This window comes from Phyllostomus hastatus, unplaced genomic scaffold (assembly GCF_019186645.2).
Source record: "Phyllostomus hastatus isolate PE091 unplaced genomic scaffold, TTU_PhHast_1.1 phas_scaffold_28, whole genome shotgun sequence".
Lineage (NCBI taxonomy): Eukaryota > Metazoa > Chordata > Mammalia > Chiroptera > Phyllostomidae > Phyllostomus > Phyllostomus hastatus.
Genome location: NW_025334022.1, coordinates 6,294,773 through 6,322,006, shown reverse-complemented (window position 1 = coordinate 6,322,006; position 27,234 = coordinate 6,294,773). Strand labels below are relative to the sequence as shown.

The 27,234-nt window shown below is 39.4% G+C and overlaps 1 protein-coding gene and 1 pseudogene across 1 annotated transcript in view; one reads left to right on the top strand and one right to left on the bottom strand.

Moving 5' to 3' along the window:
- The window catches only part of GUCY2F (guanylate cyclase 2F, retinal), a 112,352-nt gene extending 97,126 nt beyond the window's left edge, over positions 1 to 15,226 (bottom strand). Inside the window, 5 exon segments of the mRNA XM_045817456.1 lie at positions 14,473 to 14,682; positions 14,685 to 14,832; positions 14,834 to 14,923; positions 14,926 to 15,193; positions 15,195 to 15,226. Of these exon segments, the coding sequence (XP_045673412.1) occupies positions 14,473 to 14,682; positions 14,685 to 14,832; positions 14,834 to 14,923; positions 14,926 to 15,193; positions 15,195 to 15,226 (748 nt within the window).
- Positions 15,227 to 16,324: 1,098 nt separating this feature from the next.
- On the top strand, positions 16,325 to 26,548 carry LOC123805021 (annotated as a pseudogene).
- The last annotated feature ends 686 nt before the right edge of the window (positions 26,549 to 27,234 follow it).

The following is a 27,234-nucleotide window of genomic DNA, read 5'->3' as shown; positions in this document are numbered from 1 at the left end:
CTGTGAAGAGGGGGGAAACTCGCGGATCGGTGGAGAGGCAGAGCAAGTGGGCTGGGTTGCCGAATCACTTTTGAAAGCAGGACATCAGAAATTATTGCACTCACTGGAAAACCAGATGGTAAGAAGACGGCTACAGGACAAAAGGGGCCCAGGGATCAGCGCGGGGTCTGGGGTGGGCAGACCCCAGGCCCGCCCGGAGCTCCGGGCTCTGCCCCAGGGATCCCGGGAGAGGGAAGTTGCTGCTCCCTCTCTCCCTCGAATACGGGGGTGAGCAGCTCCAGGGGAGAATGGGTTGCTAGAAGGAACAGATTGGCCAGTTGGACTGAGAAAAAATCGTCCAGGGAATATGAAATCCCGCCCAGAGGCCGAGAAGTGAGAGCCTCTAGCCAACAGGACCAGGGGCATCACTAGCCGGTGGAAGTGCAGAGCAGTAGAGAGCACAAGCTGGCCGTGCTCGGCTCGCACCCCATAGGGAGGCAGGAATCTCGCACTGCGATCCCGGAATCTCACGCTGCGATCCCAGGAGGGACGAGGGGCTGGGTGTGTTCCTTCAGTGGTGGCTCAGAGATTTCCAGCCAGCCCGACCAGGAGAGCCGGGAAAGGCGCCAACATTCCGTCGGAGAGCCTTTCCGCGGGGAACACAGAGCTGGAAATGGCTGGGCTCCCGCACCTTCATCGGGAAGACTGACTCTCTCGCACCAGTGTTTTCGGGAGCGCCCCGGGTACGTGACAGACTTGCTGAGCTCTGGTTGTGAGAGAGAGAAGCATTTCAAAGGCCCCTCAGCCACCTGAAGCTAGCAAGATCAGAAAAACTGGTCTGGCCAGTTAGAAACCAACAAGAGGTTTTTTCTTTGTCTGTTTGTTTGTTTGTTTGTTTTTTGGTTTTGTTTGGTTTTTATTGGTTTCTCTGGCTGTTGTTGGTTGACTGATTTTATCTTGTGTTTTACGTGACTTTTTTTTCAATTCTCATTATTTTTATCTCGCAATCCCTTATGTTTCTCTTCCATTCAACCTAATATTATTCTTTCCACTCCAAATTTATCTCTCCTGCACCACATCTTCTGCTTTTCTTTCCTTTTGTTTTAATTTTGCAAGTTACTGTAAATTTGTATTATCTCTTTCTCACTTTTACGACATTTTTTATTTTAATAATATTTTGGTATTCTTTTTCTTTCTGTATAATCTTCTTTGCTTGGCTGGTTATACTGTCATTTGATAGGTTCCCCCTGGTATCTCAGTCACAAGGTGTTGATAAGTTACTATCCTTCATCTGCGTTCCATTAATACACTTCTCAAGGTTCTATATTCTTTATTCTTGTTATCTAGACCTCATCGATTCTGCCACAAGACTGTCACTTTACTATTACTGCTAGTAAGACCTAGTCTATACAATTGTAAATGCTTCTCAATACCCCTACCTGATCTCAGCCCACTTTGCAATTTTCTGAACTATACTATTGTGGGGGTTGTCTCTATTCTTTTACTCACTACTCCTATATACTAATCTTTAGTCCAACCCTACCTTAGAAGCTGACCTCCCACAGCCTCACAGCTTTCTAGATCCAACTAACAATCCTCTCGTCCCCAATAAGAATCTTACCTTCTTTCCATCCTTTCTAAAACGTGGATAGTGGGGTGGAGGATCACGGCTACACTATAAGAAGCCAAAGGATAACCCATCTCTTCTCTACTGGCTGCTAAAGTAAATATCATAGTATACTATCTTGCTGGTTTAAACCATTTTGCCTTACTCCTCCAACTGATCCCAAAAAAGAGTAGGGGGAAGCTGTGACCACCAGAATACACGAAGGAGATTGCACCACTGAAACACACAAAAATTCTACCACAGAAGTTCACACCATAATTACAGGGAATCAGAACAGATCAATTTAACAAACAAGAGGAACAAAGAAGAAACCCACGAACAATGAGAAAACAAAGAAACAACCCCCAACTGAAGGGAAACGAGGAAGCCTCAGGAAAAATGCTAAATGAAATAGAGGCAACCCAACTATCAGATAGTGAGTTCAAAACAATGATTACCAGGAAGTTCAATGAACTCACAATGAGCTTTCAGAAATTAGAGGGAAACTACATCAATCTCACTGCAAACTATATAAACATGAAAAAGGAAATAGAAACTCTCAACAAAGGTCAAGAGGAAATGAAGAATACAATTTCTAAACTGAAGAACACAGTAGAAGGAATGAAAAGCAGGATTGATGAAGCAGAAGATCGGATTAGCGAGCTGGAGGACAAAGTAGAAAACAGCATCCAGAAAGAGCAAGAAAAGGAAAACAGGCTCAGAAAGAATGAGGAGGGATTAAGAGAAATGCAGGACAATATGAAACATAATAATATCCGTATAATAGGGATACCAGAAGGTGAAGAAGAAGAGCAAGGGATCGAAAACCTGGTTGAACAAGTAATGAAGGAGAACTTCCCTAATTTGATGAGAGAAAAAAGTCACACAAATCCAGGAAACACAGAGAGTCCCAATCAAGAGGAACCCAAAGAGACCCACCCCAAGGCACATCATAATTAAAATGACAAAATTTCAAGACAAAGAGAGAATCTTGAAGGCAGCAAGGGAGAAGAAGGAAGTAACATACAAGGGAGCCCCAATAAGGCTAACAGCTGACTTCTCAATGGAAACACTTCAAGCCAGAAGAGAATGGCAAGAAATACTTCAGGTAATGAGAACCAGAGGTCTGCAACCAAGGCTACTATATCCAGCAAGGCTCTTGATCAAGATTGAAGGCCAAATAAAAAGCTTCCCAGACAAAAGAAGACTAAAAGAATAGACCTCCACCAAACCAGCTCTGCAAGAGATGCTAAAGGGACTGCTTTAAGGAAAAGAAGGAAGAGAGAGAGAGAGAGAGGAACACAACTATGAAAATGGCAATGAATAAGTACCTATCAGTAATAACCTTAAGGTAAATGGATTAAATGCTCTAATCAAAAGACATAGAATAGCTGATTGGATAAGAAAAAATGACCCACATATCTGCTGTCTATAAGAAACCCACCTCAGGATAAAAGACCTACACAGGCTGAAAGTGAAGGGCTGGAAACAAATCTTGCAAGCAAATGGACAGGAAAAAAAAGCCAGGGTAGCAATACTCCTATCAGACAAAATAGACTTCCAAACAAGTTCCATAAAGAGAGACCTAGAAGGTCACTTCATAATACTCAAGGGAAGAATCCATCAAGAAGACATAAATATTGTAAATATATATGCACCCAACATAGGAGCACCGAAATACATAAAGAAAATCTTAGAGGACTTCAAGAAAGATATGGACAGCAACACAATTACAGTGGGAGATTTTAACACCCCGCTATCAAAAATGGACAGATCTTCTAAACAAAATATCAACAAAGATATTGTGGCATTGAACAATACCCTTGATGAAATGGACTTTACTGATATATACAGAGCCCTCCATCCAAAAGAAGCTAAATATACATTCTTTTCAAATGTACATGGAACATTCTCAAAGATAGACCACATGATAGGACACAAAACAAGCCTCAAGAATTTCAAGAAAATTGAAATCATACCAAGCATTTTCTCAGACCACAAGGGACTGAAGCTAGAAACCAACCCAAAGGAAAAAAACCAAAAACACTCAAAATCATGGAGATTAAATAGCATGCTATTAAACAATGAATGGGTCAAGAATGATATTAGGGAAGAAATCAAAAGGTTTCTGGAAACAAATGAAAACGAACTCACAACAACCCAAAACTTATGGGACACAGCCAAGGCAGTCCTGAGAGGGAAGTTCATAGCGATACAGGCCCACCTAAAAAGGTTAGAAACATTCCAAACAAACAACCTAAGCCTACGTCTACAAGAACTCGAGGAACAACAACAAAGGCAGCCCAGAGCAAGCAGAAGGAAGGAAATAACCAAGATCAGAGCAGAATTAAATGACATAGAGACTAAAAGCACAATTCTAAGGATCAATGAATCCAAGAGCTGGTTCTTTTAAAAGACAAACAAAATCGACAAGCCTTTAAGCAGACTCATCAAGAAAAAAAAGAGAAGACCCAAATAAACACAATCAGAAATTAAAAAGGAGAGATTACAACAGATACCACAGAAATACAAAGGATTGTAAGAAATTACTACAAAGAGCTGTATGCCAAGAAATTTCAAAACCTAGATGAAATGGACAACTTTCTAGAAAAATATAATCTTCCAAAACGCAATGAAAAAGAAACAGAAACCCTGAACAGACAAATAACAGCAAAAGAAATTGAAGCAGTAATAAAAAAACTCCCAACACACAAAAGCCCGGGACCAGATGGTTTCACAGGAGAATTCTACAAAGCATTTAAGGAAGAGCTAACCCCTATCCTTCACAGACTATTCCAAAAAATCCAAAAAGATGGGAGTCTCCCAAACTCTTTTTAAGAGGCCAACATCATCCTACTTCCCAAACCAAATAAAGACACAACAAAGAAAGAAAACTTCAGGCCAATATCACTGATGAACATTGACGCTAAAGTCCTCAACAAAATACTGGCAAACCACATCCAACAATACATTAAAAAGATTATACACCATGACCAAGTGGGATTCATTCCAGGGATGCAAGGATGGTTCAATATTCGCAAGTCAGTAAATGTAATACATCACATAAACAAAAGCAAAGACAAAAACCACATGATCATATCAATTGATGCAGAAAAAGCATTTGATAAGGTACAGCACCCATTCATGATAAAAACACTCGGCAAAGTGGAAACAGAGGGAGCATTCCTCAACATAATAAAGGCCATATATGAGAGACCTTCAGCCAACATCTTTCTCAATGGAAAAAAATTAAAACCTTTTCCATTAAGATCAGGAACAAGACAAGGCTGTCCACTTTCACCACTTCTATTCAATATAGTACTGGAAGTTTCAGTCACAGCAATCAGACAAGAAAAAGAAATAAAAGGCATCCAAATCGGAAAGGAGGAAACAAAACTATCACTGTTTGCAGTCGACATGATAGTATACATAGAAAATCCTATTGACTCTACCAAAAAACTGCTTGACCTAATAAATGAATTTGGCAAAACAGCGGGGTACAAAGTCAATATCCAGAAATCAAAGGCATTTCTGTACACCAACAATGAAACAGCAGAAGCAGAGATCAAGGAAAAAATCCCATTTGAAATAGCAAAATGAAAAATAAAATATCCAGGAATAAACCTAACCAAAGAGGTAAAAGACGTGTATTCAGAAAACTACACAACACTGAAGAAAGAAATCAAGGAAGACACAAACAAATGGAAACATATACCGTGTTCATGGATTGGAAGAATTAATATCATCAAAATGTCCATACTACCCAAAGCAATTTTCACATTCCATGCAATTCCTATTAAAGTTCCAATGGCATATTTCACAGACATAGAACAAACACTTCAAAAATTTATATGGAATTATAAACGACCCCGAATAGCTGCTGCAATATTGAGAAAGAAGAGTAAAGTAGGAGGGATCATAATACCCGACACTAAACTATATTACAAGGCTAGTGTAATCAAAACAGCCTGGTACTGGCATAAAAACGGGCACATAGACCAATGGAACAGAACACAGAGCCCAGAAATAAGCCCAAGTCTCTATGGTCAATTAATATTTGACAAAGGAGGCAGCAACATAAAATGGAATAAAAATAGCCTCTTCAACAAATGGTGTTGGGAGAACTGGACAGCCACATCCAAAAAAATGAAACTTGAGCACCAACTTACACCATATACAAAAATAAATTCAAGGTGGATAAAAGACTTAAATATAAAGCATGACACCATTAAAGTCCTAGAGGAGAACATAGGTAGGAAAATCTCAGATATTTCACGAAGAGACTTTTTTAATGACGTGTCCCCTAGAGCAAGGGACATAAAGGAAAGAATAAACAAATGGGACCTCATCAAAATTAAAAGCTTCTGCACAGCTAAAGAAAACAGTATCAAAATTAAAAGAGAACCAACTGTATGGGAAAACATATTTGCCAATGACACCTCAGACAAGGGTCTAATCTCCAAAATATATAGAGAACTTACACAACTGCACTCTAAGAAGACAAGGAATCCAATTAAAAAGTGGGCCAAGGACTTGAACAGACACTTCTCCAAGGAGGACATACAGAATATCCAAAGACACATGAAACGATGTTCAATATCGCTAGCTATCAGAGAGATGCAAATTAAAACCACAATGAGATACCACTTCACACCTGTCAGAATGGCCATCATAAACAAAGCAACAAACAACAAGTGTTGGAGAGGTTGTGGAGAAAAGGGGACCCTAGTGCACTGCTGGTGGGACTGCAGACTGGTACAACCACTATGGAAAGCAATATGGAACTTCCTCAGAAAACTAAAAATGGATCTGCCTTTTGACCCTGCAATTCCACTGCTGGGACTCTATCCTAAGAATACTAAAACACCAATTCAAAAGAACCTATGCATCCCAATGTTCATAGCAGCACAATTTACAATAGCTAGATGCTGGAAGCAACCAAGATGCCCATCAGTAAATGAATGGATCAAAAAAACTATGGTACATTTACACAATGGAATTCTATGCAGCAGAAAGAAAGAAGGAGCTCCTACCCTTTGCAACAGCGTGGATGGAGCTGGAAAACATTATGCTAAGCGAAACAAGCCAGGCAGTGAAAGACAAATACCATATGATCTCACCTTTAACAGGAACCTAAATAACAAAACAAAGAAACAAGCAAAATGTAACCAAAGACACTGAAATAGAGGACAGGCTGATGGTGACCGGAGGGGAGAGAAGAGGGAATTTAAGGGGACAGTGGGAAGGGTTCACAGGAACAAACTTAAAGGACACATGGTCATAGACTAAGGGGAGGGTGGTAATGGGAGGGAAGTGGGGAGGGTGGGAGGGGGGACTGGATTGAGAGTAAAAAGGAGAAAACTGTATATGAACAATGATTAATAAAAAAAAATTCTGAATTCTGCTTTGAAAGTATCAGCTCTATTATGAAGTAATCAGAGCCACACCAATCGCTTAACATTAGAGGATCTCATAGAGGGAAACTGAAAGCAGACTACTGTACTTCTTGCAACTAAAAATTCTTGGCCTCATCCTTCCATAATGATCATAATTAAGGCCCAATACTGGAGACACTTAAAACCTAAAATAGGATTCTGGGTATTGGCCAGACTTTAGCTCAGACATTCTCTAACATGCCCATTATTATGTTAAGGAAATGACTGGGACTAGGACTAATCCTAGAAGTAATCACTTTGACCAAGTAGTGTCTGAGCTATCTGTCCTAAAGTTGTAGAGTGGCTGCAATGAGGAAATGAGAAATGTTCCCACAAATTGCTGCCACTTTCCAGAATAAGGTAAAGTGGAGATTTAAAAATTAAAATAGTAAAAAAATAAAACGAAGTGTCACAGGGTTTGCAATAAGGTAAGTAAAGGATTTGATTTAAAAGGATAAGGAAGGAACTTCTTCTCCAAAATATACCCAACATGCCCTGGGTAGCTTCAGTGGGTCAGTCCAAAGTGCTTCACAAGTTATCCATTGCCTTTGCAAAAAAAAAAAAAAAAAAAAAAAATCTTTGAACATAAAACTGCTCTTGAAAGGGTAAAGATTAAAATTTAGGCAGTCTTATTTGAATATGCTTTCATTATCAGCCAAACATGGTGTTCCATATCTGTTACTTGTGTACTGCAGAGAAAGAAGGCCTGGTTTGGGGAGGAGGAAAGAACGGGGACATGCATTTTGGAGTCCAGATAAGACAGATTCAAAGTAAGAGGTGATGAAACAAAGGCCTTGGGCACTTATGAGGGAAAGTACCAAGAATGGTATGAAAGGAAAAATCTCAAGACACTACAACAGACAAAATAGAATGATAGGAACACCCCAACAAGAGATCCAAGGTGGCAGAGGTGTAAGTGGAAGCTACACTAACCTCCTCCAAGGACCAATCTGGAATTACAACTATATTGTATATAAATCATCTTGATTAACCAACTTAACACTAGCTGGAGAGAAGTCTTATAACTATAGATTGACAGGAGAAACCACTACACCCCAAGAGACTGGTAGGGAGTGCAGAAGAAGCACAAGAGAGCTGAAAGGGCTCCTGGGGGAGGCAGCTGAAGTTCCAGAGGGAAATTTCAGCAGGTGAGGGATTCTGCATGAGAAATGTGGGGTCTAAATGCCAAGCTGGGCTCCCCAGCCTACAGCACAAGGGCTGCAGAAAGGAAATCAGATAACATCCAGCTGTGAAAAACAGCAGGGTTTCTGTCTGCCAGGTAGAAAGTTGCAGAGGTTTCAAAGAACCTCTTAAAGGGCCAATGCACAAAATTCCGTTGGCAGCCACTTACCCTGGGCTCTGGCAGAGGGAGGGCAGGGTGGACTAGAGATGCTTGAGGGGAGTCTAGGGTTGGTGGCTCTGGGGAAAGAACTGAAGGAACAGCTGCCAGGATCTCTGTGTTGAGTCATTCCCCATACTGCAGAAGCCATCTTTCTCAGGCAGACCACTCCTCTCAAAGTGGCATCAGCCTCAGGAGAAGCAACAGCTCTGCCCACAAGAATTACTCTGTCCCACCCTGTAATGCTTAAGTCTGGCTGTTGATTACAGCTTGAGACTATATCACTGATAAGTTTAACAACTAAGGTGGAAAATACAAACAAGCAACCTAAATGGAAAGAAAAAGAAACAGACCCCAAATGAAAGAACAAGATAATTACACAGAAGAAGAACTAGATAAAATGGAGGCAAGCAAGTTATCTGATAGAGAGTTTAGAGTAATAATTACAATGATACCCAACAGCATGGGAAATAAAAAACATAGAAACCATTAAAAAGAACCAGTCAGAAATAAAGAATGCAATATTGGAAATAAATAACACACTGGAAGGAATAAACAATACGTTACATGAAGCAGAGGATCAAATCAGTGACTTGGAAGATAGAGTAGAAAAAACACCCAGGCAAAGCAGCAAAAAGAAAAATGAATTTTGAAAAATGAGGAGAGCATAAGAAACATTTTGGACCATGTGAAGTATAACAATATCAGCATCTGGTATTCTCCTTCTGGGAATACCAGGAGAAGAGAGTGAGCAAAGGATCAAGAACCTATTTGAAGAAATAATGACTGAAAACTTACCTAATCTGGTGAAGGAAAAAGACACACAAATCCAGGAAGCTCAGAGAGTCTCAAACAAGCTGGAGCCAAAGAGGCCTACACAGGGACATATCATAATTAAAATCACAAGGCTTAAAGACAAGGAGAGAATCCTAAAAGCCACAAGAGAAAAGCAAGTAGTTACATACAAGGGAGCACCAATTAGATTGTCATCTGATTTCTCAACAGAAACATTTCAGACCAAAAGAGAGTGGTATGAAATATTCAATGTGATAAAAAGCAAGGACCTACAACCAAGGCTCCTTTATGCAGCAAGGTTATCATTTAAAATCAAAGGAGAAATAAGGAACTTCTCAGACAAGAAAAAGTTAAAAGAGTTTGTTAATACCAAACCAGTACTGCAACAAATGTTAAAGGGCTTCTTTAAGAAGAAGAAGAAAAAGAGAAAGGAAAAAAACAGAGGAAAATAGTCTAACAATAAAATGGCACTAAATATGTATCTATCAATAATCACCTTAAATGCAAATGGCTCAAATGTTCTAACCAAAAAACAGAAGGTAGCTTAATGGATACGAAAACAAGACCTATATATATGCTGCCTCCAAGAGACCCATCTAAGATCAAAAGATACATACAGACTAAAAGTAAAGGGATTGAAAACAATATTTCATACAAATGGAAAGAAAAAAAGCTGGGGTAGCAGTATTTATACCTTACAAAATAGACTTTGAAACCAAGGCAATAGTAAGAGACAAAGAAGGACACAACATAATGATAAAGGAAACAATCCAACCAGGCAATATAACCCTAGTAAACATTTATGCACCCAACATAGGAGCACCTAACTATATGAAGCAAATCCTGATGGATGTGAAGGGAGAAATAGGAAGAAGTATAGTCATAGCGGGGGACTTTAATATCCCATTAACTTTAATAGATAGATCATACAGGCAGAAAATCAACAAGGAGATAGCAGCCTTAAATTCACACTAGATCAAATGGACTTAATTGATATCTTCAGAGTATTTCACCCCAAAGCAACAGAATATACATATTTTTCAAGTGCACATGGAACACTTTTGAAGATAGACCACATGTTAGGACATAAAACAAGTCTCGATAAATTTAAGAAGATTGAAATCATATCAAGCACCTTCTGTGACCACAATGCTATGAAACTAGAAATCAATCACAAGAAGAACACTGAAAAACATACAAAGACATGGAAGCTAAATAACATGCTATTAAACAATGAATGGGTCAACATTGAGACCAAGAAAGAAATCAAAAGATACCTTGAAACAAATGAAAATGAGGATGCAACAATCCAAAATCTGTGGGACACTGGGAAAGCAATCCTAAGGAGGAAATTCATAGCATTACAAGCCTATCTCAAACAAAACAAAACAAAACAAAACAAGAAAAATCTCAAATGAACAATCTAACTTCACACTTAAAGAAACTTAAAAAAGAACAACAAACAAAGCCCAATGTGAATAGAAGGAAGGAAATAATTAAGATCAAAGCAGAAATAAGTGAAATAGAGCCTTTAAAAATGATACAAAAGATTAATGAATCCAAGAGCTGGTTCTTTGGAAAGTAAACATGATTAGCAAACCTTTAACCAGACTCATCAAGAAAAAAAATGGAAAAGACCCAAATAAATAAAATCAGAAATGAAAGAAGAGAAATAACAATTAACACCAAAGAAATACAAAAGATTATAAAAATATTATGAACAACTATATACCAATAAACTGGACAACCTGGACAAAATGGAAAAATTCCTAGAAACATACAATCTTCCACAACTAAGTCAGGAAAATCAGAGAATCTGAATAGACAGATTACACCTAGTAAAATTGAAGCAGTAATCTAAGAACTCCCAACAAACAAAAGCCCTGGACCAGATGGCTTCACAGGTGAATTTCACCAAACATTTGGAGGAGAACTAACACCCCTCCTTCTCAAACTATTTTATAAAAATCAAGAGGAGGGAAGGTTCTTTTTAAAAGTCCTGCATTATCCTAATTCCAAAACCAGATAAAGACACTACAAAGAAAGAAAATTACAGGCCAATATCCTTGAAGAATATAGGTGCTAAAATCCTCAACAAAATATTAGCAAACTGAATACAGCAATGCATTAAATAGAAACTACACCATGATGACTGGAATTTATTCCAGGAATGCAAAGTTGGTACAACATTCACAAATCAATAAATGTGATTCACCAAATAAACAAAATATAGGATAAAAACCGCATGATCATATCAACAGATTTAGAAAAAGCATTTGATAAAATCCAGCACCCGTTCATGATAAAAAAACTGTCAACAAAGTGGGATTAAAGGGAACATACCTACACATAATAAAGGCCATATATGACAAACCCAATGCCCTCATCATGCTCAATGTCCAAAAACTACAAGCATTCCCCTTAATATTGGAACAAGACAGAGATATCACTTTCACCTCTTATAGTACTGGAACTCCTAGCCACAGCAATCAGACAAGAAGAAATAAAAGCCATCCAAGTTGGTAAGGAAGAGTAAAAGTGTCTTTATTTGCAGATGACATGATAATGTAAATAGAGAACCCTGAAGATTCCACCAAACACTTCTACACTTGTAGAACTGATAAATGAATTCAGCAAAGTATCAGGATACAAAATTAATATCTAGAAATCAGTTGCATTTTTATATGCCAAATATGAACTGACAGAAAGGGAAATTAAGAAAATAAGCCCATTCACAATTGCTATAAAAAGAATAAAATACCTAGGAATAAACCTAACCAAGGATGTAAAAGATCTGTACTCCAAAAATTATAAGACACTGAAGAAATAAATTGGAGAAGATACAAATAAGTGGAAGCATATACCATGTTCATGGATAGGAAGAATTAACATCATTAAAATGTCCATACTAACCAAAGCAATCTATACACTCAATGCAATTTTTATCAAGGTTCCAATGACATATTTCAGAGGACTAGAACAAATATTTCAAAAATTTATATGGAACCACAAAAGGTCCCACATAGCAACAGCAATCCTGAGGAAGAAGAACAAAGTTGAAGGATTCATGCTACCTAATGTCAAATTATACTATAAAGTCATAGTAATCAAAACAGCATGGTACTTGCATAAAAACAGACACATAGATCAATGGAACTGAATAGATAAATCCACACCTTTATAGTCAGTTAATAATTGACAGAGGAAGCAAGCACATATAATGGGCTAAAGATACACTATTCAATAAGTGGTGTTGGGAAAATTGGACAGATACACACAGAAAAATGAAACTAGACCACCTTCTTACACCAACACAAGAATAAATTCAAAATGGATCAAAGACTTAAATGTTAGACCCCAAACCATAAAAATCCTAGAAGAAAACATAGGCAACAAAATCCCAGACATTGTCTGCATAAATTTTTTATTGGATATGTCTTCCCAGGCAAGGGAAACAAAAGGAAAAATAAACAAATGAGACTACAAAAAAGTTTTTACACAGCAAAGGAAATCATCAACAAAATAAAAAGACAACCCACAGAATGGGAAAACATATTTACCAGTACATCTGATACGGGGTTAATATCCAAAATTTATAAAGAACTTACAAAACTCAACACCAAAAAAACAAAACAAAAAAAACAGTTAAAAATGGGTGAAGGACCTAAATAGGCACTTCTCCAAAGAGGACATACAGATGACCAATAGACATATGAAAATATGCTCAACATCACTAATCATCAGAGAAATGCAAATTAAAAACACAATGAGTCCTGGCTGGTGTGGCTCAGTGGACTGAGTAAATGAAAGCACCAGCTTTGTGCCACTTTACACACATGTGTGCATGAACACACACACACACACAACTCTCTATTCCATGTCTCTGCTTCCAATACCGAATCACGGTGAGCTTAAATAATTTATATACAAGTGAACATCCAACTTCTAAAATCTAATGTAGCCCTGGCTGGTGTGGCTCAGTGGACTGAGTGCCAGCCTGTGAACCAAAGGATTGCCGGTTTGATTCCCAGTCAGGGCACATGCCTGGGTTGTGGGCCAGGTCCCCAGTAGGGGGTGTGTGAGAGGCAACCACACATTGATGGTTCTCTCCTCCTTCTCCCTCCTTTCCCCTCTTTAAAAACAAATAAAACCTAAAAAGAAGAAACAGAATGAGATATCTTCTCACTTCTCTCAGAACAGCTATCATCAATAAATCAACAATAAACAAGTGTTGGTCAGGATGTGGAGAAAGCGGAACCCTTTTGCACTCTTGGTGGGAATTCAGACTAGTGCAACTAGTGCAGACACTGTGGAAAGCAGTATGGAGATATCTCAAAAAAGTAAAAATGGATCTGCCTTTTGAATCAGTGACCCCACTTGTGGGAATATATCCGAAGGTACCCAAAACACTAATTTGAAAGAACATAAGCACCTCTACGTTCATTGTGGTGTTATTTACAGTCACCAAGATATGGAAGCAGCCCACATGTCCACAGTAGATTAGTGGATAAAATAACTATTGGACATTTATACAACAGAATATTACTCAGCCATAAATAAGAAGAAATTTTTTCCCTTTGTGACAGTATGGATGGACCTGGAGTACATTATGCTAAGTGAAATAAACCAGTCAGAGAAAGAGCAATACCATTTGATTTCACTCATATGTGGAATCTAATGAGCAAACTGACCTAACAAGGAAAATGGGGACAGACTCATAGATGAAGAGTAGGATGACAGCTAGTGGGGGGCGGGGAGAGGTAGAGGGATTAAGCAAAATGGAGAAAAGACTCACGAGCATGGACAACAGTGTGGTGAATGGTGGGGGTATGGAGTATAAGGAAACTAAATGGTAATGGGAAAAATACAGTCAAGATTAAATCAAGAAAATAAAATAATAAAATGTATAGATCTAAAAAACAAAATTGAACATAAATAACATAAATATACTAAACATATTTTTTAAAAAAAGAACACCCCTCTTTGGCTCATCTGAAACTGCCGGGGTCCTAAGTGCATAGAGGGTATGTGGATAGAGTTGCTCTTGATGCTAATCTTCCCCACACAGGTGGTGAGAACAGGCACTGGCATCCATGAGCATTTTAACTTCAGAGTTCTTTGTACCTTTATTCAGTTAATAAAATAGGCTCTATTGAAGAAAGATAGTCTTGGGGCCTAGTGTGAGTAGAAAAGGGAAACCCATGAAGAACTGGGGAGTAATGTGCTACCCTAGGGCATGAGGGTAGGAAATGTTTTAGAAATTGTAGTATCTTTCTCTGAGCCATGTTTTTAAACCTCAGCCAGAAGAAAGCATTCACTGCGAATTCCCTCCACTGGGCAAATCTGATGGAGAGCTTTCGGAATGCTTTGGCTGTCTTGTCCTGTGGTCAGGATGACCCTTACAGGTAGGTGATGGCTCTGAAGAGAATTTGCAACTTGATTGGCTATATGCACCCAAATGTCTTCATTTGAGGAAGTTACTCCAGCATGAGCCCACGGGAAATATTCCATCACAGTTAACAGCACCTGGATGGGAGTGTCTGAGAAAAGGTTGGGTAGCTATTTTTATTGTCTAATTCATAATTAATACAAACCCAAGAGAAAATCCCTTTGTCCCAGATGTTTCCAAGGAGTGCAGCTGCCTCTGAGTAGCCAGGGTTGGCAGGACTAATAAATAAATCCTGAGGCCATTTGGTGATGAGATATGGAACCGGAGAGGGCCCTGGAAGTCTGGCAGTCTTTTTTTAAATTTTTGATTTTTTATTGTTCAAGTTGAGAATCACACATTCAAAAGAGTAACTCAGATCAAATGATGGTTCTCTGTTGATCTGTTCAGTGGCTAATCAAGCAGCAACCTCAGGCAGGGACTTTGAGAACAACTGATCACAAGCCCAAGGGCCCACTACACCTATCTTGTAGGGGGGTGCCCACACTTACTGTGGAAGGGTTGTGAGGGCCAGGATGTACAAGCACCACAGGAGCTTGAATGATGCAAGGTCATAGTGTCCTCACTGTCTTCTGGTAGTCTTAAACCAGAGCAAGTTGAGAGAAAGGCCAGGGTCTTGAGATCATAGCCCTCCTGTTTGCAGCAAGCTAACAAAGAGATACTAGAAGCTTAGTGTGCTTTCCTGAGATGAACAGTGGTGTTTCCAAATGTCAATTAGAGAGAAAGATGTTACTCACATTATTCCTGAAGCTTCTGGAAATATTGGTCATGAAAGAATGGCAAAGGAATAGCTGTCTCCAAACTGGAAGTTTCTTCCCCCTTCCCTGACTGAAACTCTTCCTTTTCTTATTCTTCCTGTATTCCTAATGTTAGTAGATGGCACTTCCATCCACAGTTGACCCATTTCAATTGCTCCAGTCAGAAACCTGGTAGCCAGCTGAGACTGTTCCTTCTTCTCTGTCCCCACATTCAATCCATCACCAAGTCCTGTTGATTTAACTTCAGTAATAACTGCCCACCCCATGTGTTGTGAGAATTACAAGGGTTAACATACAGCAAGCACCTGTAACAGGATCTGGAATGTTGTTAGCATTGTATTAGTGATATTATCATTATTATAGTTTTAAATGTATCTACCTTTCTCCACCATACTGCCCTCTTGGAGAGAGACAAAGATGTAAACAGATAATAGCAATGCAGGGTAAAAAGTGCTATTATTGAAGTTGCCCAGACAGAGGAAGATAAAGGTCACCCAAACCCAAATTTCAGGGTAGGGGAAGAGAGAGGAGAATGGACATCTCTGTAGTTGAAAGAAAAGTCCAGGACAATGGGGTTGTCATGAAGGGGGGTTGCTGCTAAGAGCCTTCTAGGCAGAAGGAACAGTATGAAGTAAGATATAGAGGGGTTTTTATAAAGAATATGTTAGATTCTCAGAATTACAAGCCATTTTTTTCTGCTTGGGTCTATATTATTAGCCAAGGTAGGGGCCAGATCACCAAGAGTCATATATACCATTCATAGGTTTTTAGATTTAATCCTGTAGACAATGGATTTAAGCAGAGAAATAGTGTCACATTTCTAGTTTTAAGAGATCACTCAATTAGTACTGTGGAGAATGGATTGGAAGAGGGCAAGACTGGAAGCCAGGAGATCAGTTTAGAGGCTGTTGTAGTAATCCATATGAGAAACAATGACAGACCAAGAGGTAGAGAAGATGTGGGAAAATGGAGATGAATTTCACTAAGATTAAAAATGCCAAAGAGTTTAAGAAAGTAGAACCAGTTAACAACTTGGCTACTGACAAGATGTAGGAGTTAAGGGGTAAAAAGAACTCCAAGATGATTTTGAGCTTTTCAGATTTAGGCAACTGGTTGAAAAATGATACAAGTCTCTGAGATATAGAACACTAGAGAAAAGGGTAGGATATATAATTCATTCTATTAGACATGTTGAACTGGTGATGCTAGAAGAATGTACAAGTGACAATATCCAGTAGACCATTTGGCATACTGCATCTCATAATAGAAAGCTGAGCTACAGATATAAATTTGAGTATAATCAGCTGATAGAGGCTAATTGACAATAGGACAGTGCATAAGATCAACAGAAGAGAGTTGTAGAATATAGAAAGAAACCAGAGGACAAAACCCTGAGGACCCACAACACTTAAAGGTCAGGCAGACAGAAAGGAAGTCATAATGAAAATTTACATGAAAAGTCCAGAGAAACAGCAAAATCCAGGAGACAGTGGTGTGTTATAATCCAAGAAAGATAAAACTTTGAGGATGAAAAGTGTCTATCACATCTTACACTCTGCTGAGTATCCAAGTAAAAATAGAGTCTGTCCATTGGATTTGGATGCAGAGAATAAGGCTGCAAGTTGAGAGGCCACAATGAACAGGAATAAATGAAGCAGAGTCAGCAAATGTAGAAGATTCTTTCTAGATTATTCAGGGAAAGCCTTTCTCCATTTTGCCCTTGCCTTTCTGTATACCTCCACCTCCCATCGTTCTCACCTGGTGCTACAGTAAATTACTTACAGTTGTACAGAAATATATCACATAGTATGTTAAGCATAGGACTTGAAAAGTGTCATTTCTTCTGCCTTGAATGCCTTCCTCCCATACTCCACTTCTGAATTCTTCTGATGAACTCCACCTTCAAGAGCCAATTAAAGTCATCCCTACTCTGCAGCCTTAGTTAACACCTCCAGGTTGAATTCATTATTTTTCCATCTGTGCCTCATACTTATACCCATTGGGGAAGAGTCACTCTGATTTATACACTATCCCTATTTCTGTTGTATATTGTGACAAGAATACTGATATTCTTGATATCTCTGTTTTTATAGGACCTCATACTTTCAACCACAAGGAGCAGGCAACACTGAGGGCAACTCTCTGTGTAGAACACAGCCCACTGGATTGGAAATTCTTAGAAGTCCTATTCACAGCCCTAATGGCTAGCAAAGTTCCAAAAATAGAGTAGTTACATGTTTATGAAATGAATTAATAAACATTAAAGTTGAACTAAGGTCAAAAATAACCACATGACATAATAAGACAAATTGCTTGGGGGAGATGGTAATGAGGAAAATCCTTAATAAATTTTTATCATTTTTTAAATCCTCAGCCAAGAACATGCTTATTGATTTTAGAGAGGGGGCAAGAGAGGAAGGGAGAGAGAGGGTGGGAAACATCAATGTGAGAGAGAAATATTAATTGGTTGCAGTTCATACAACTGGGGAACAAACCTGCAACCTAGGTATGTGCCCTGACCAAGAATCAAACCAGTGACCTTTGAGTTCATGGGATGATACTCCAACCAACTGAGCCACACCAGCCATGGCCTTACTAAATTTTCAGTTTTGACCAAAGATAAAATAATGGCATGGCTCTGTGCAGGGCTGATAATCAGCATTGGTGTGTACCGGTCAAGCCCAGCCTGGTTGTTTATTGCCAGAAACAACCTGACTACACCAGACCTGTTAGTTATTTTCTTGACTCTCACCATTAATTTTATGAGAAACTGACTACTCAAGAGACCAGTCAAGGTCATACCTGCTGAACTTAAATACCTGCCACAATAGAATGCCCCATTTATAAACAAGTGAAAGCTGGTTAAAGGTAGGATCAAGAAAGAATTGGACAAAAAATGTTTCACAAAATAGCATGAGTCAGAGGCTGAAGAGTATGTAAAATGGAGAGGGAAAACTTCCAACTTTGCTTGGGGATGAGGGTCAAAAAGTGGTTCTGAACTGCCTACATACTTACAAAGGAGCTCAAATTTATTCCTAGACCTTCAAAAGTAATCCAGTCCAACTTCTCTTCCACCAAATAGATTTGTTCCATGTGGTATGTTGAAGGCATAAGGTTAAGATTCACCATGGATGGGGTGCAAGTTGTTAACTCAGCCTTCATAGAACCCCAGCCCAGCACTGCAATCTGAGCTCTAGTCAATAGACATATTCTTCCCATCCCACCTTCCCCTAATCCCAATCTTTTACCTGTCATGGCAAATTCTGGGAACCAAGGCACTCAAGGAATAGGTACTCCTTCTCTGGAGTAGCATGGAAGGTGTCCTTATTTTTGGTCTGGATTGTAACAAGGATATTGGACTGTTTGAAATCTCTGTCCTTATAGGACCTCACTCTTTCAACAATTTGGAGTGGGAAACAGTGAAGGGAAATACATATGAAGAATAGAGCTCTATTCACAGCAATCTGCTACCTCTTCTCCCTTAAACACACCTAGTTGGATGGGTTCTCTCCCAGAAGTGCTACATTTAAGCCAGAAATTAGAACTCAGATAACAAAGGCTAAGATAATTACTGAGTTCTTGCTATGTATCAAAGACTAGGCAAAACTCTTTTCATGTATTATGTTATTTTAAAAACTTGATTTAAAAACCCTAAGCACACAATGACCTAGAAATTGTAGTACCATCCTCATTCCTTTCAGTTCAGGCCTCCGGAGAGTTGACTACGGTGCAGGGGCCTGAAGGGATGGCAGTAAGTGAAAACTGAGCAAAAGTGAACTAAAGAGATGCCTGAAAGCTAAAAAGAAAATAGCAGAGGAGGCCAAGCAGAAGGAGCTCAGTGAGAAACAACTAAGCCAAGCCAATGCGGCTGCCACCAACCACACCACTGAGAGTGATGTTGGTGCCAAGGAGGAGGTCCTGGACCCAAGCCAACACAACAAGATCCTCAGCCAAGCAATCCACCAACTAAAGATCAATGGGAAGACCCATACCCACACAAATTCCATGTAGACATCTTGCTGACTCACTTCATCCAAGAATACAGTCACCTGCAGCCTGGGGACCACCTAAATGCCATTACCTTAAAGATGGAAGGTAGGGTCCATGCCAAAAGAGCATCTGAAGGAAGGCTCATCTTCTCTGACCTTCGAGGAGAGGGGGTAAAGTTGCAAGTCATGGCCAATTCAAGGCATTATAAATCAGAGGAAGGATTTACTTGTATCAATAACAAACTGCATCAGGGAGACATAATTGGAATTCAGGGGAATCCTGGGAAAAGTAGGAAGGGTGAGCTGAGCATCATTCCCTATGAGATCACACTGCTGTCTGCTTGCTTGCATATGTTACCTCATCTTTGCTTTGGCCTCAAAGAAAAGGAAACTCAGTATTATCAGAGATACTTGAACTTGATCCTGAATGACTTTGTAAGGCACAAATTTATCATCTGCTCTAAGATCATCATATATAAAAAAAGTTTCTTGGATGAATTGGAATTCCAAGAGATTGAAACTCCCATGAACATCCTCCCAGAGGGAGCTGTGGCCACACCATTTATCACTTACCACAATGAACTAAACATGAATTTATTTATGAGAATTGCTCTAGAACTCTACCATATGATGGTGGTGGTTGGTGGCATTGACCAGGTTTATGAAATTGGACGCCAATTCCAGAATGAAGGGATTGATATAAATCACAATCCTGAGTTCACCACCTGTGAGTTCTACATGGCCTAAACACACTATCACAATCTCATGGAAATCACGGGAAAGATTATTTCAAGTAAGGTAAAGCACATTACAGGTGGTTACAAGGTCACCTACCACACAGGTAGCCAAGACGGCCAAGCCTACGAGGCTGACTTCACCCCACCCTTCTGGAAAATCAGCATGGTAGAAGAACTTGAGAAATCCCTGGGGGTGGAGCTGCCAGAAACCAACCACTTCCAAACTGAAGAAACTCTCAAAATTCTTGTTGATACCTGTGTGGAAAAAGCTGTTGAATGCCCTCCACCTGGGACCAGAGCGAAGCTTTTGGATATGCTGGCTGGAGAGTTCCTGGAAGTGATACATCAATCCTATGTTCAACTGTGATCACCTGAAGATAGTGAGCCCTTTGGCCAAATGAAATTGCTCTAAAGAGGATCTGACTGAGCCTTTCAGCTTCTTGTCAAGAAGAAGGAAATGCCACTTCTGGCCAAGATGGAGGCATAGGTAGACAACCTGTGCCTCCTCACACAACCAAGACAGGGACAAAACAATTTAGAAACAGAATAACAACCAGAACTGACAGAAAATTGAACTGTATGGAAGTCGGACAACCAAGAAGTTAAAATAGACCCGTTCAGCTAGACTGGTAGGAGGGGTGGAGTCGAACAGCCAGGGGCAGGTTGTGGCACAGAGAGAAGACAGCATTGGCACTGGGCATGTATGGCATCTGGGGCTCACAAGACCGCAGCGGGTGGACCCTGAGTGTGCAAGCGGCACCTGGCAGACCCAGTGAGGCAGGGATTGTGAAGCAAGGCACTGTGCACAGCCCAGGATCACAGTGCTGGGAAATAGAGCCTTGGGACACTGATTGAAAACACCTGTGGGGGTTGAGGCACGGGAAGAGACTCACAGCATCACAGGAGAGGTCCTTAGAGAGTCCCACGTGGTGCAAAAGCCCACCCACATGGGAATTGGCACTAGAGGGGCAAGTTTGCTCGGAAGAAGCGGCGAAAGGAACTGACATCTAACAGACAGCTGAGCAACCTCCATTGTTCCCTCTCAGACCCCACCCCCACATACAACGTCACAACCCAGCGACTGCGGTGCCCCGCCCCGGTGAACATCTAAGGCTCTGACCCTCGTATGTAATGGGTGTGACCAGACCAAGGGGGGAAAAAAAAGGATGGCTCAAACAGAATTGAAAGTCCCAGATCCAGTACTTTTAAGCAACTGAGAGATAGCCAGCCTATCAGAGGCACAGTTCAAAGCAATGGTGATAAGGATGCTCACAGAATTGGTTGATTTTGGTCACAAATTAGATGAACAAATGAAGGCTACGATAACTGAAATGAAGGAAAATGCACAGGGAACCAATAGTGATGGGAAGGAAACTGGGACTCAAAACAATAGAGTGGAGCAGAAGGAAGAAAGAAACAAGCAAACAGAAAAGAATGGAGGAATAAGAATTTTAAAAAATGAGGAGAGGATTAGGAATCTCCACGACATCTTTAAACATTCCAACATCCGAATTATAGGGGTACCAGAAGGAGAAGAGGAAGAAAAAGAAATTGAAAACTTATTAAAACAAATATTAAAGGAGAACTTCCCCATTCTGGCAAAGGAAATAGACCTCCAGGAAGTCCAGGAAGCTGAGGGAGTCCCAAAGAAGTTGGACCCAAGAAGGAACACACCAAGGCACACAATAATTACATTAGCCAGGGTAAAAATGAAGGAGAGGATACTAGAATCCGCAAAAGATAAGGAGACAGTAACCTACAAAGGAGTTCCCATCAGACTGCCAGCTGATTTCTCAAAAGAGACCTTACAGGCAGGAAGGGTCTGGAAAGAAGTATTCCAAGTCATGAAAGGGAAGGACCTACATCCCAGATTGCTCTACCCAGCAAAATTTCATTTAGAATGAAAGGGCAGATAAACTGCTTCTTAGATAAGGTCAAGTTAAAGGAGTTCTAAATGGATAAGAAAGCATGACCCACACATATGCTGCCTAGAGGAGACCCACCACAGGAAAAAAAAAACTACACAGGCTGAAAGTGAAAGGCTGGAAACAGATTTTCCAAGCAAATGGACAGGGAAAAAAAGCCAGGGTAGCAATACTCATATTACACAAAATAGACTAATGAAAAAGGGCCATAAAAAAAGATACCCAGAAGGTCACTTCATAATACTCAAGGGAAGAATCCATCAAGAAGACATAAACATTGTCAATATATATGCACCCAACACAGCAGCACCCAAATACATAGAAAAAATCTTAGAGGACTTCAAGAAAGATGTTGACAGCAACACAATTATACTGGGGGATTTTAACACCCCACTGTCAAATATGGACAGATCTTCTAAACAAAATATCAACAAAGATATTGTGACATTGAACAATGTCCTAGATAAAATGGACTTAACTGATATATACAGAGCCCTCCATCCCAAAAAAGCTAAATACACATTCTTTTCAAATGCACATGGAACATTTTCAAAGATAGACCACAATAGGAAACAAAACAAGCCTCAACAAATTCAAGAAAATTGAAACCATACCAAGCCTTTTCTCTGACCACAAGGCACTGAATCTGGAAATGAACCCCAAGAGAAAAACCCAAAACATTCAAAATCATGGAGATTAAATAGCATGCTATTAAACAATGAATGGGTCAAGAATGAAATTAAGGAAGAAATCAAAAAGTTTCTGGAAACAAATGAAAATGAACTCACAAAAACCCAGAACTTATGGGACACAGCCAAGGCAGTCCTGAGAGGGAAGTTCATAGCGAAATAGGCCTACCTAAAAAAGATAGAAACATTTCAAACAAACAACCTAACCCTATGTCTACAAGAACTCGAGGAACAACAACAAAGACAGCCCTGAGAAAGAAGAAGGAAGGAAATGACCAAGATCAGAGCAGAATTAAATGACATAAAGACTAAAAGCACAATTCTAAGGATCAATGAATCCAGGAGCTGGTTCTTTGAAAAGATAAACAAAATTGACAGGCCTTTAAGCAGACTCATCAAGCAAAAAAGAGACAGCACCCAAATAAACACAATCAGAAATGAAAGAAGAGAGACTAGAGCTCACACCACAGAAGTACAAAGGATTGTAAGAAATTACTATGAAGAACTGTATGCCAAGAAATTTGAAAATCTAGGTGAAATGGACAAATTTCTAGAAAGATATATTCTTCCAAAACTCTAGGAAGAAGAAGCAGAAAGACTGAACAGACCAATAACAGCAAATGAAATTGAAGCAGTAATTAAAAAAAAAAAAACTCCTGACACACAAAAGCCCTGGACAGGATGGTTTCACAGGAGACTTCTACAAAGCATTTAAGGAAGAGCTAACCCCTATCCTTCACAGACTATTCCAAAAAATCCAGAATGATGGAAGACTCCCAAACTCTTTTTATGAGGCCAGCATCATCCTAATCCCAAAACCAGACAAAGACACAACAAAGAAAGAAAACTTTAGGCCAATATCGCTGATGAACCTAGATGCTAAAATCCTCAACAAAATATTGGCAAACCGCATCCAACAATACATTAAAAAGATCATACACCATGATCAAGTGGGATTCATCCCAGGGATGCGAGGATGGTGCAATATTCACAAATCAATAAATGTAATACACCACATAAACAAAATCAAAGACAAAAATCACATGATCATATCAATAGATGTGGAAAAAGCATTTGATAAAGAACAGCACCCATTTTGATAAAAAAAACACTCAGCAAAGTGGGAATAGAGGAAGCATTCCTGAACACAATAAAGGCCATATATGTGAGATCTATAGACAACACCATACTCAATTGGCAAAATCTAATATTTTTTCCACTAAGATCAGAAACAAAGACATGGTTGTCCACTTTTACCACTTCTATTCAATATAGTACTGGAAGTTTTAGCCACAGCAATCAGACAGGAAAAGGAAATAAAAGGCATCCAAATCAGAAAGGAGGAAACAAAACTGTCATTGTTTGTGGATGGCATGATAGTGTACATAGAAAATCCTAAAGACTCAGCCTAAAAACTACTCGACCTAATAAATGAATTTGGCAAAACCGCGGGATACAAAGTCAATATCCAGAAATCAAAGGCATTTTTGTACACCAACAATGAAAAAGCAGAAGCAGAATTTTTTAAAAAAATCCATTCAATATAGCAAAAATAAAAATAAAATATCTAGGAATAGACCTAACCAAAGAGGTAAAAGACCTGTATTCAGAAAACTACATAATACTGAAGAAAGAAATCAAGGAAGACACAAACAAATGGAAACATATACTATTTTCATGGATTGGAAGACTTAACATCATCAAAATGTCCACACTACCCAAAGCAGTTTACACATTCAATGCAATACCTATTAAAGTACCCAATGGCATATTTCACAGACAGAACAAACACTTCAAAAATTTATATGGAACTATAAATGACCCCAAATAGCTGCGTGAGAAAGAACAGCAAAGTAGGAGGGATCACAATACCTGATATCAAACTGTATTAGAAGGCCACTGTAATCAAAACAGTCTGGTACTGGAATAAAAATAGACACATAGACCAATGGAACAGAACAGAGAGCCCAGAAATAAACCCAAGTCTCTATGGTCAATTAATATTTGACAAAGGAGGCAGCAACATAAAATGGAGTAAAAATAGCCTCTTCAACAAATGGTGTTGGGAGAACTGGTCAGCTACGTGCAAAAAAATGAAACTTAATCACCAACTTACACCATACACAAAAATAAATTCAAGGTGTATAAAAATTTTAAACATAAACCTTGACACCATTAAAGTCCTAGAGGAGAACGTAGGTAGGGAAATCTCAGATATTTCATGCAGCAACATTTTTACTGATATGTCCCCACAGCAAGGGACATAAAGGAAAGAATAAACAAATGGGACTTCATCAAAATAAAAAGCTTCTGCATGGCTAAAGAAAACAGTATTAAAATAAAAAGAGAATCAACTGTATGGGAAAATATATTTGCCAATGATTCCTCAGACAAGGGTTTAATCTCCAAAATATATAAAGAACTTACACAACTCCACCCTAAGAAGACAAGCAACCCAATTAAAAACTGGGCAAGGGACTTGAACAGTCACTTCTCCAGGGAAGACATAAAGAGGATCCAGAAACACATGAAAAGATGCTCAATATCACTAGCTATCAGAGAGATGCAAATTAAAAGCACAGTGGCATACCACTTCACACCTGTCAGAATGGCCATCATAAACAAAACAACAAACAAGTGTTGGAGAGGTTGTGGAGAAAAGGGGACCCTAGTGCACTGTTGGTGGGAATGTAGACTGGTACAACCACTATGGAAAACAGTATGTAACTTCCTCAGAAAACTAAACATGGATCTGCCTTTTGACCCAGCAATTCCACTGCTAGGATTATATCCTAAGAACCCTGAAACACCAATCCAAAAGAACCTATGCACCCCAATGTTCATAGCAGCACAATTTACAATAGCTAAGTGCTGGAAGCAGCTTAGGTGCCCATCAGTAAATGAGTGGATCAAAAATCTATGGTACATTTACACAATGGAATTCTATGCAGCAGAAAGAAAGAAGGAGCTCCTACCCTTTGCAGCAGCATGGATGGAGCTGGAAAGCATTATGCTAAGCGAAATAAGCCAGGCAGTGAAAGACAAATACCATATGATCTCACCTTTAACAGGAATCTAAACAACAAAACAAACAAGCAAAATATAACCAAAGACACTGAAATAGAGAACAGGCTGACAGAGACCAGAGGGGAGAGGGGAGGGAATTTCAGGGGAATTTCAGGGGAGAATGGGAAGGGTTTACAGGAACAAATATAAAGGACACATGGACAAAAACTGGGGTGGTGGTGGAAATGGGTGGGAGGTGGGGAGGAATGGGTGGGTGGGTTGGGATGGGAGAAAGGACAGAAAACTGTACTTGAACAATGATTAAAATAAAATTAGGAAAAAAAGGAGGGAAATATGCAATGCCTACATGGAGAGGAATGAACCCATGAGGCAGTGGCAACTTTTCAAAGAACAGGCCAAGGCCAAGGCCAAGGCCAAAGCCACTGGTGATGATGAGGCTGTGCTCTTAGACAAAAAAACTTTGCACTGTCCTGGATACGAGCTGCACCCCACAGATGGTTGGGGCATGAGCCTTGACCAAGTCACCATATTTCTCACAGAATCCAATAACATCAAGGAAGTGCTCTGTTTCCTGCCATGAAACCTAAAGACAAGAAAAAAAAATGCAGCAACTGCTGATACATTGGAAGGCACAACAGCTGGCACTTCTGTCCAGAAAATGATAATTGCAAGTCACATAACTCAGGCATCTTTGTACTTCTGGAAAAGATCAAGGACTGGAAGGGAATTCTCATATGTTGCTATCCATTTGACTATTGCAATTCAGTCACCAGAGAGAGAAAAGGAATTAAGGATTCCTCTTTTACTTCTTGTTACCAAATAAACCATTCACCTCTGAAAATAAAATAAAATAATATAAATAAATAAATAACAAGTAAAAAACTAGCACACACCTTTTAGGTAATTACTATTATCACCCTCATGTACAGATGACGAAACTTGAGGCTCAGAAATGCCTGAGGGCACACTGTGGTAGAATGGGGAGTTGTACCCTAGTTGATTGGGCACTGTACTAGACAGCCTGCTGACAGCCTCTAAACTATAAAGTCACTGAGACCAACATTATTATACCTTTTATGCTACTAAGAATGAATTGGAATGATTTATTTATTGTTTAACAAAAATCTCTAAGTTCCCCATGAAAAAATTAATTAGGTAATGACGGGGACAGGTGAAGTAAACTTGGAGGAACAAATAGAGATTTATTACACAACTGAAATGAATTTGCCACTAGTATTCAAGACCAGCCTTGGTGACAGCCCACTTAATGTCTCACTCAGGCTTCAGTGTTGCACAACTGGAAGGGGGGTTGTGATCACCAAATTACATTGTGTTATAGTCTTTTAGAATGGAAGTCTTATGAGTACAACCTTCAACATGTTTGCTCTGATCCTCTGTTTCCTCGTCTGCAAAATGGAGGTAAATTTAATTTAATGCTTTGATGTAAGAGAATAAATGACATGCAATACTGACCTTTTATGCTACTAAAAGGTAGCTGTTTGGAAAGAA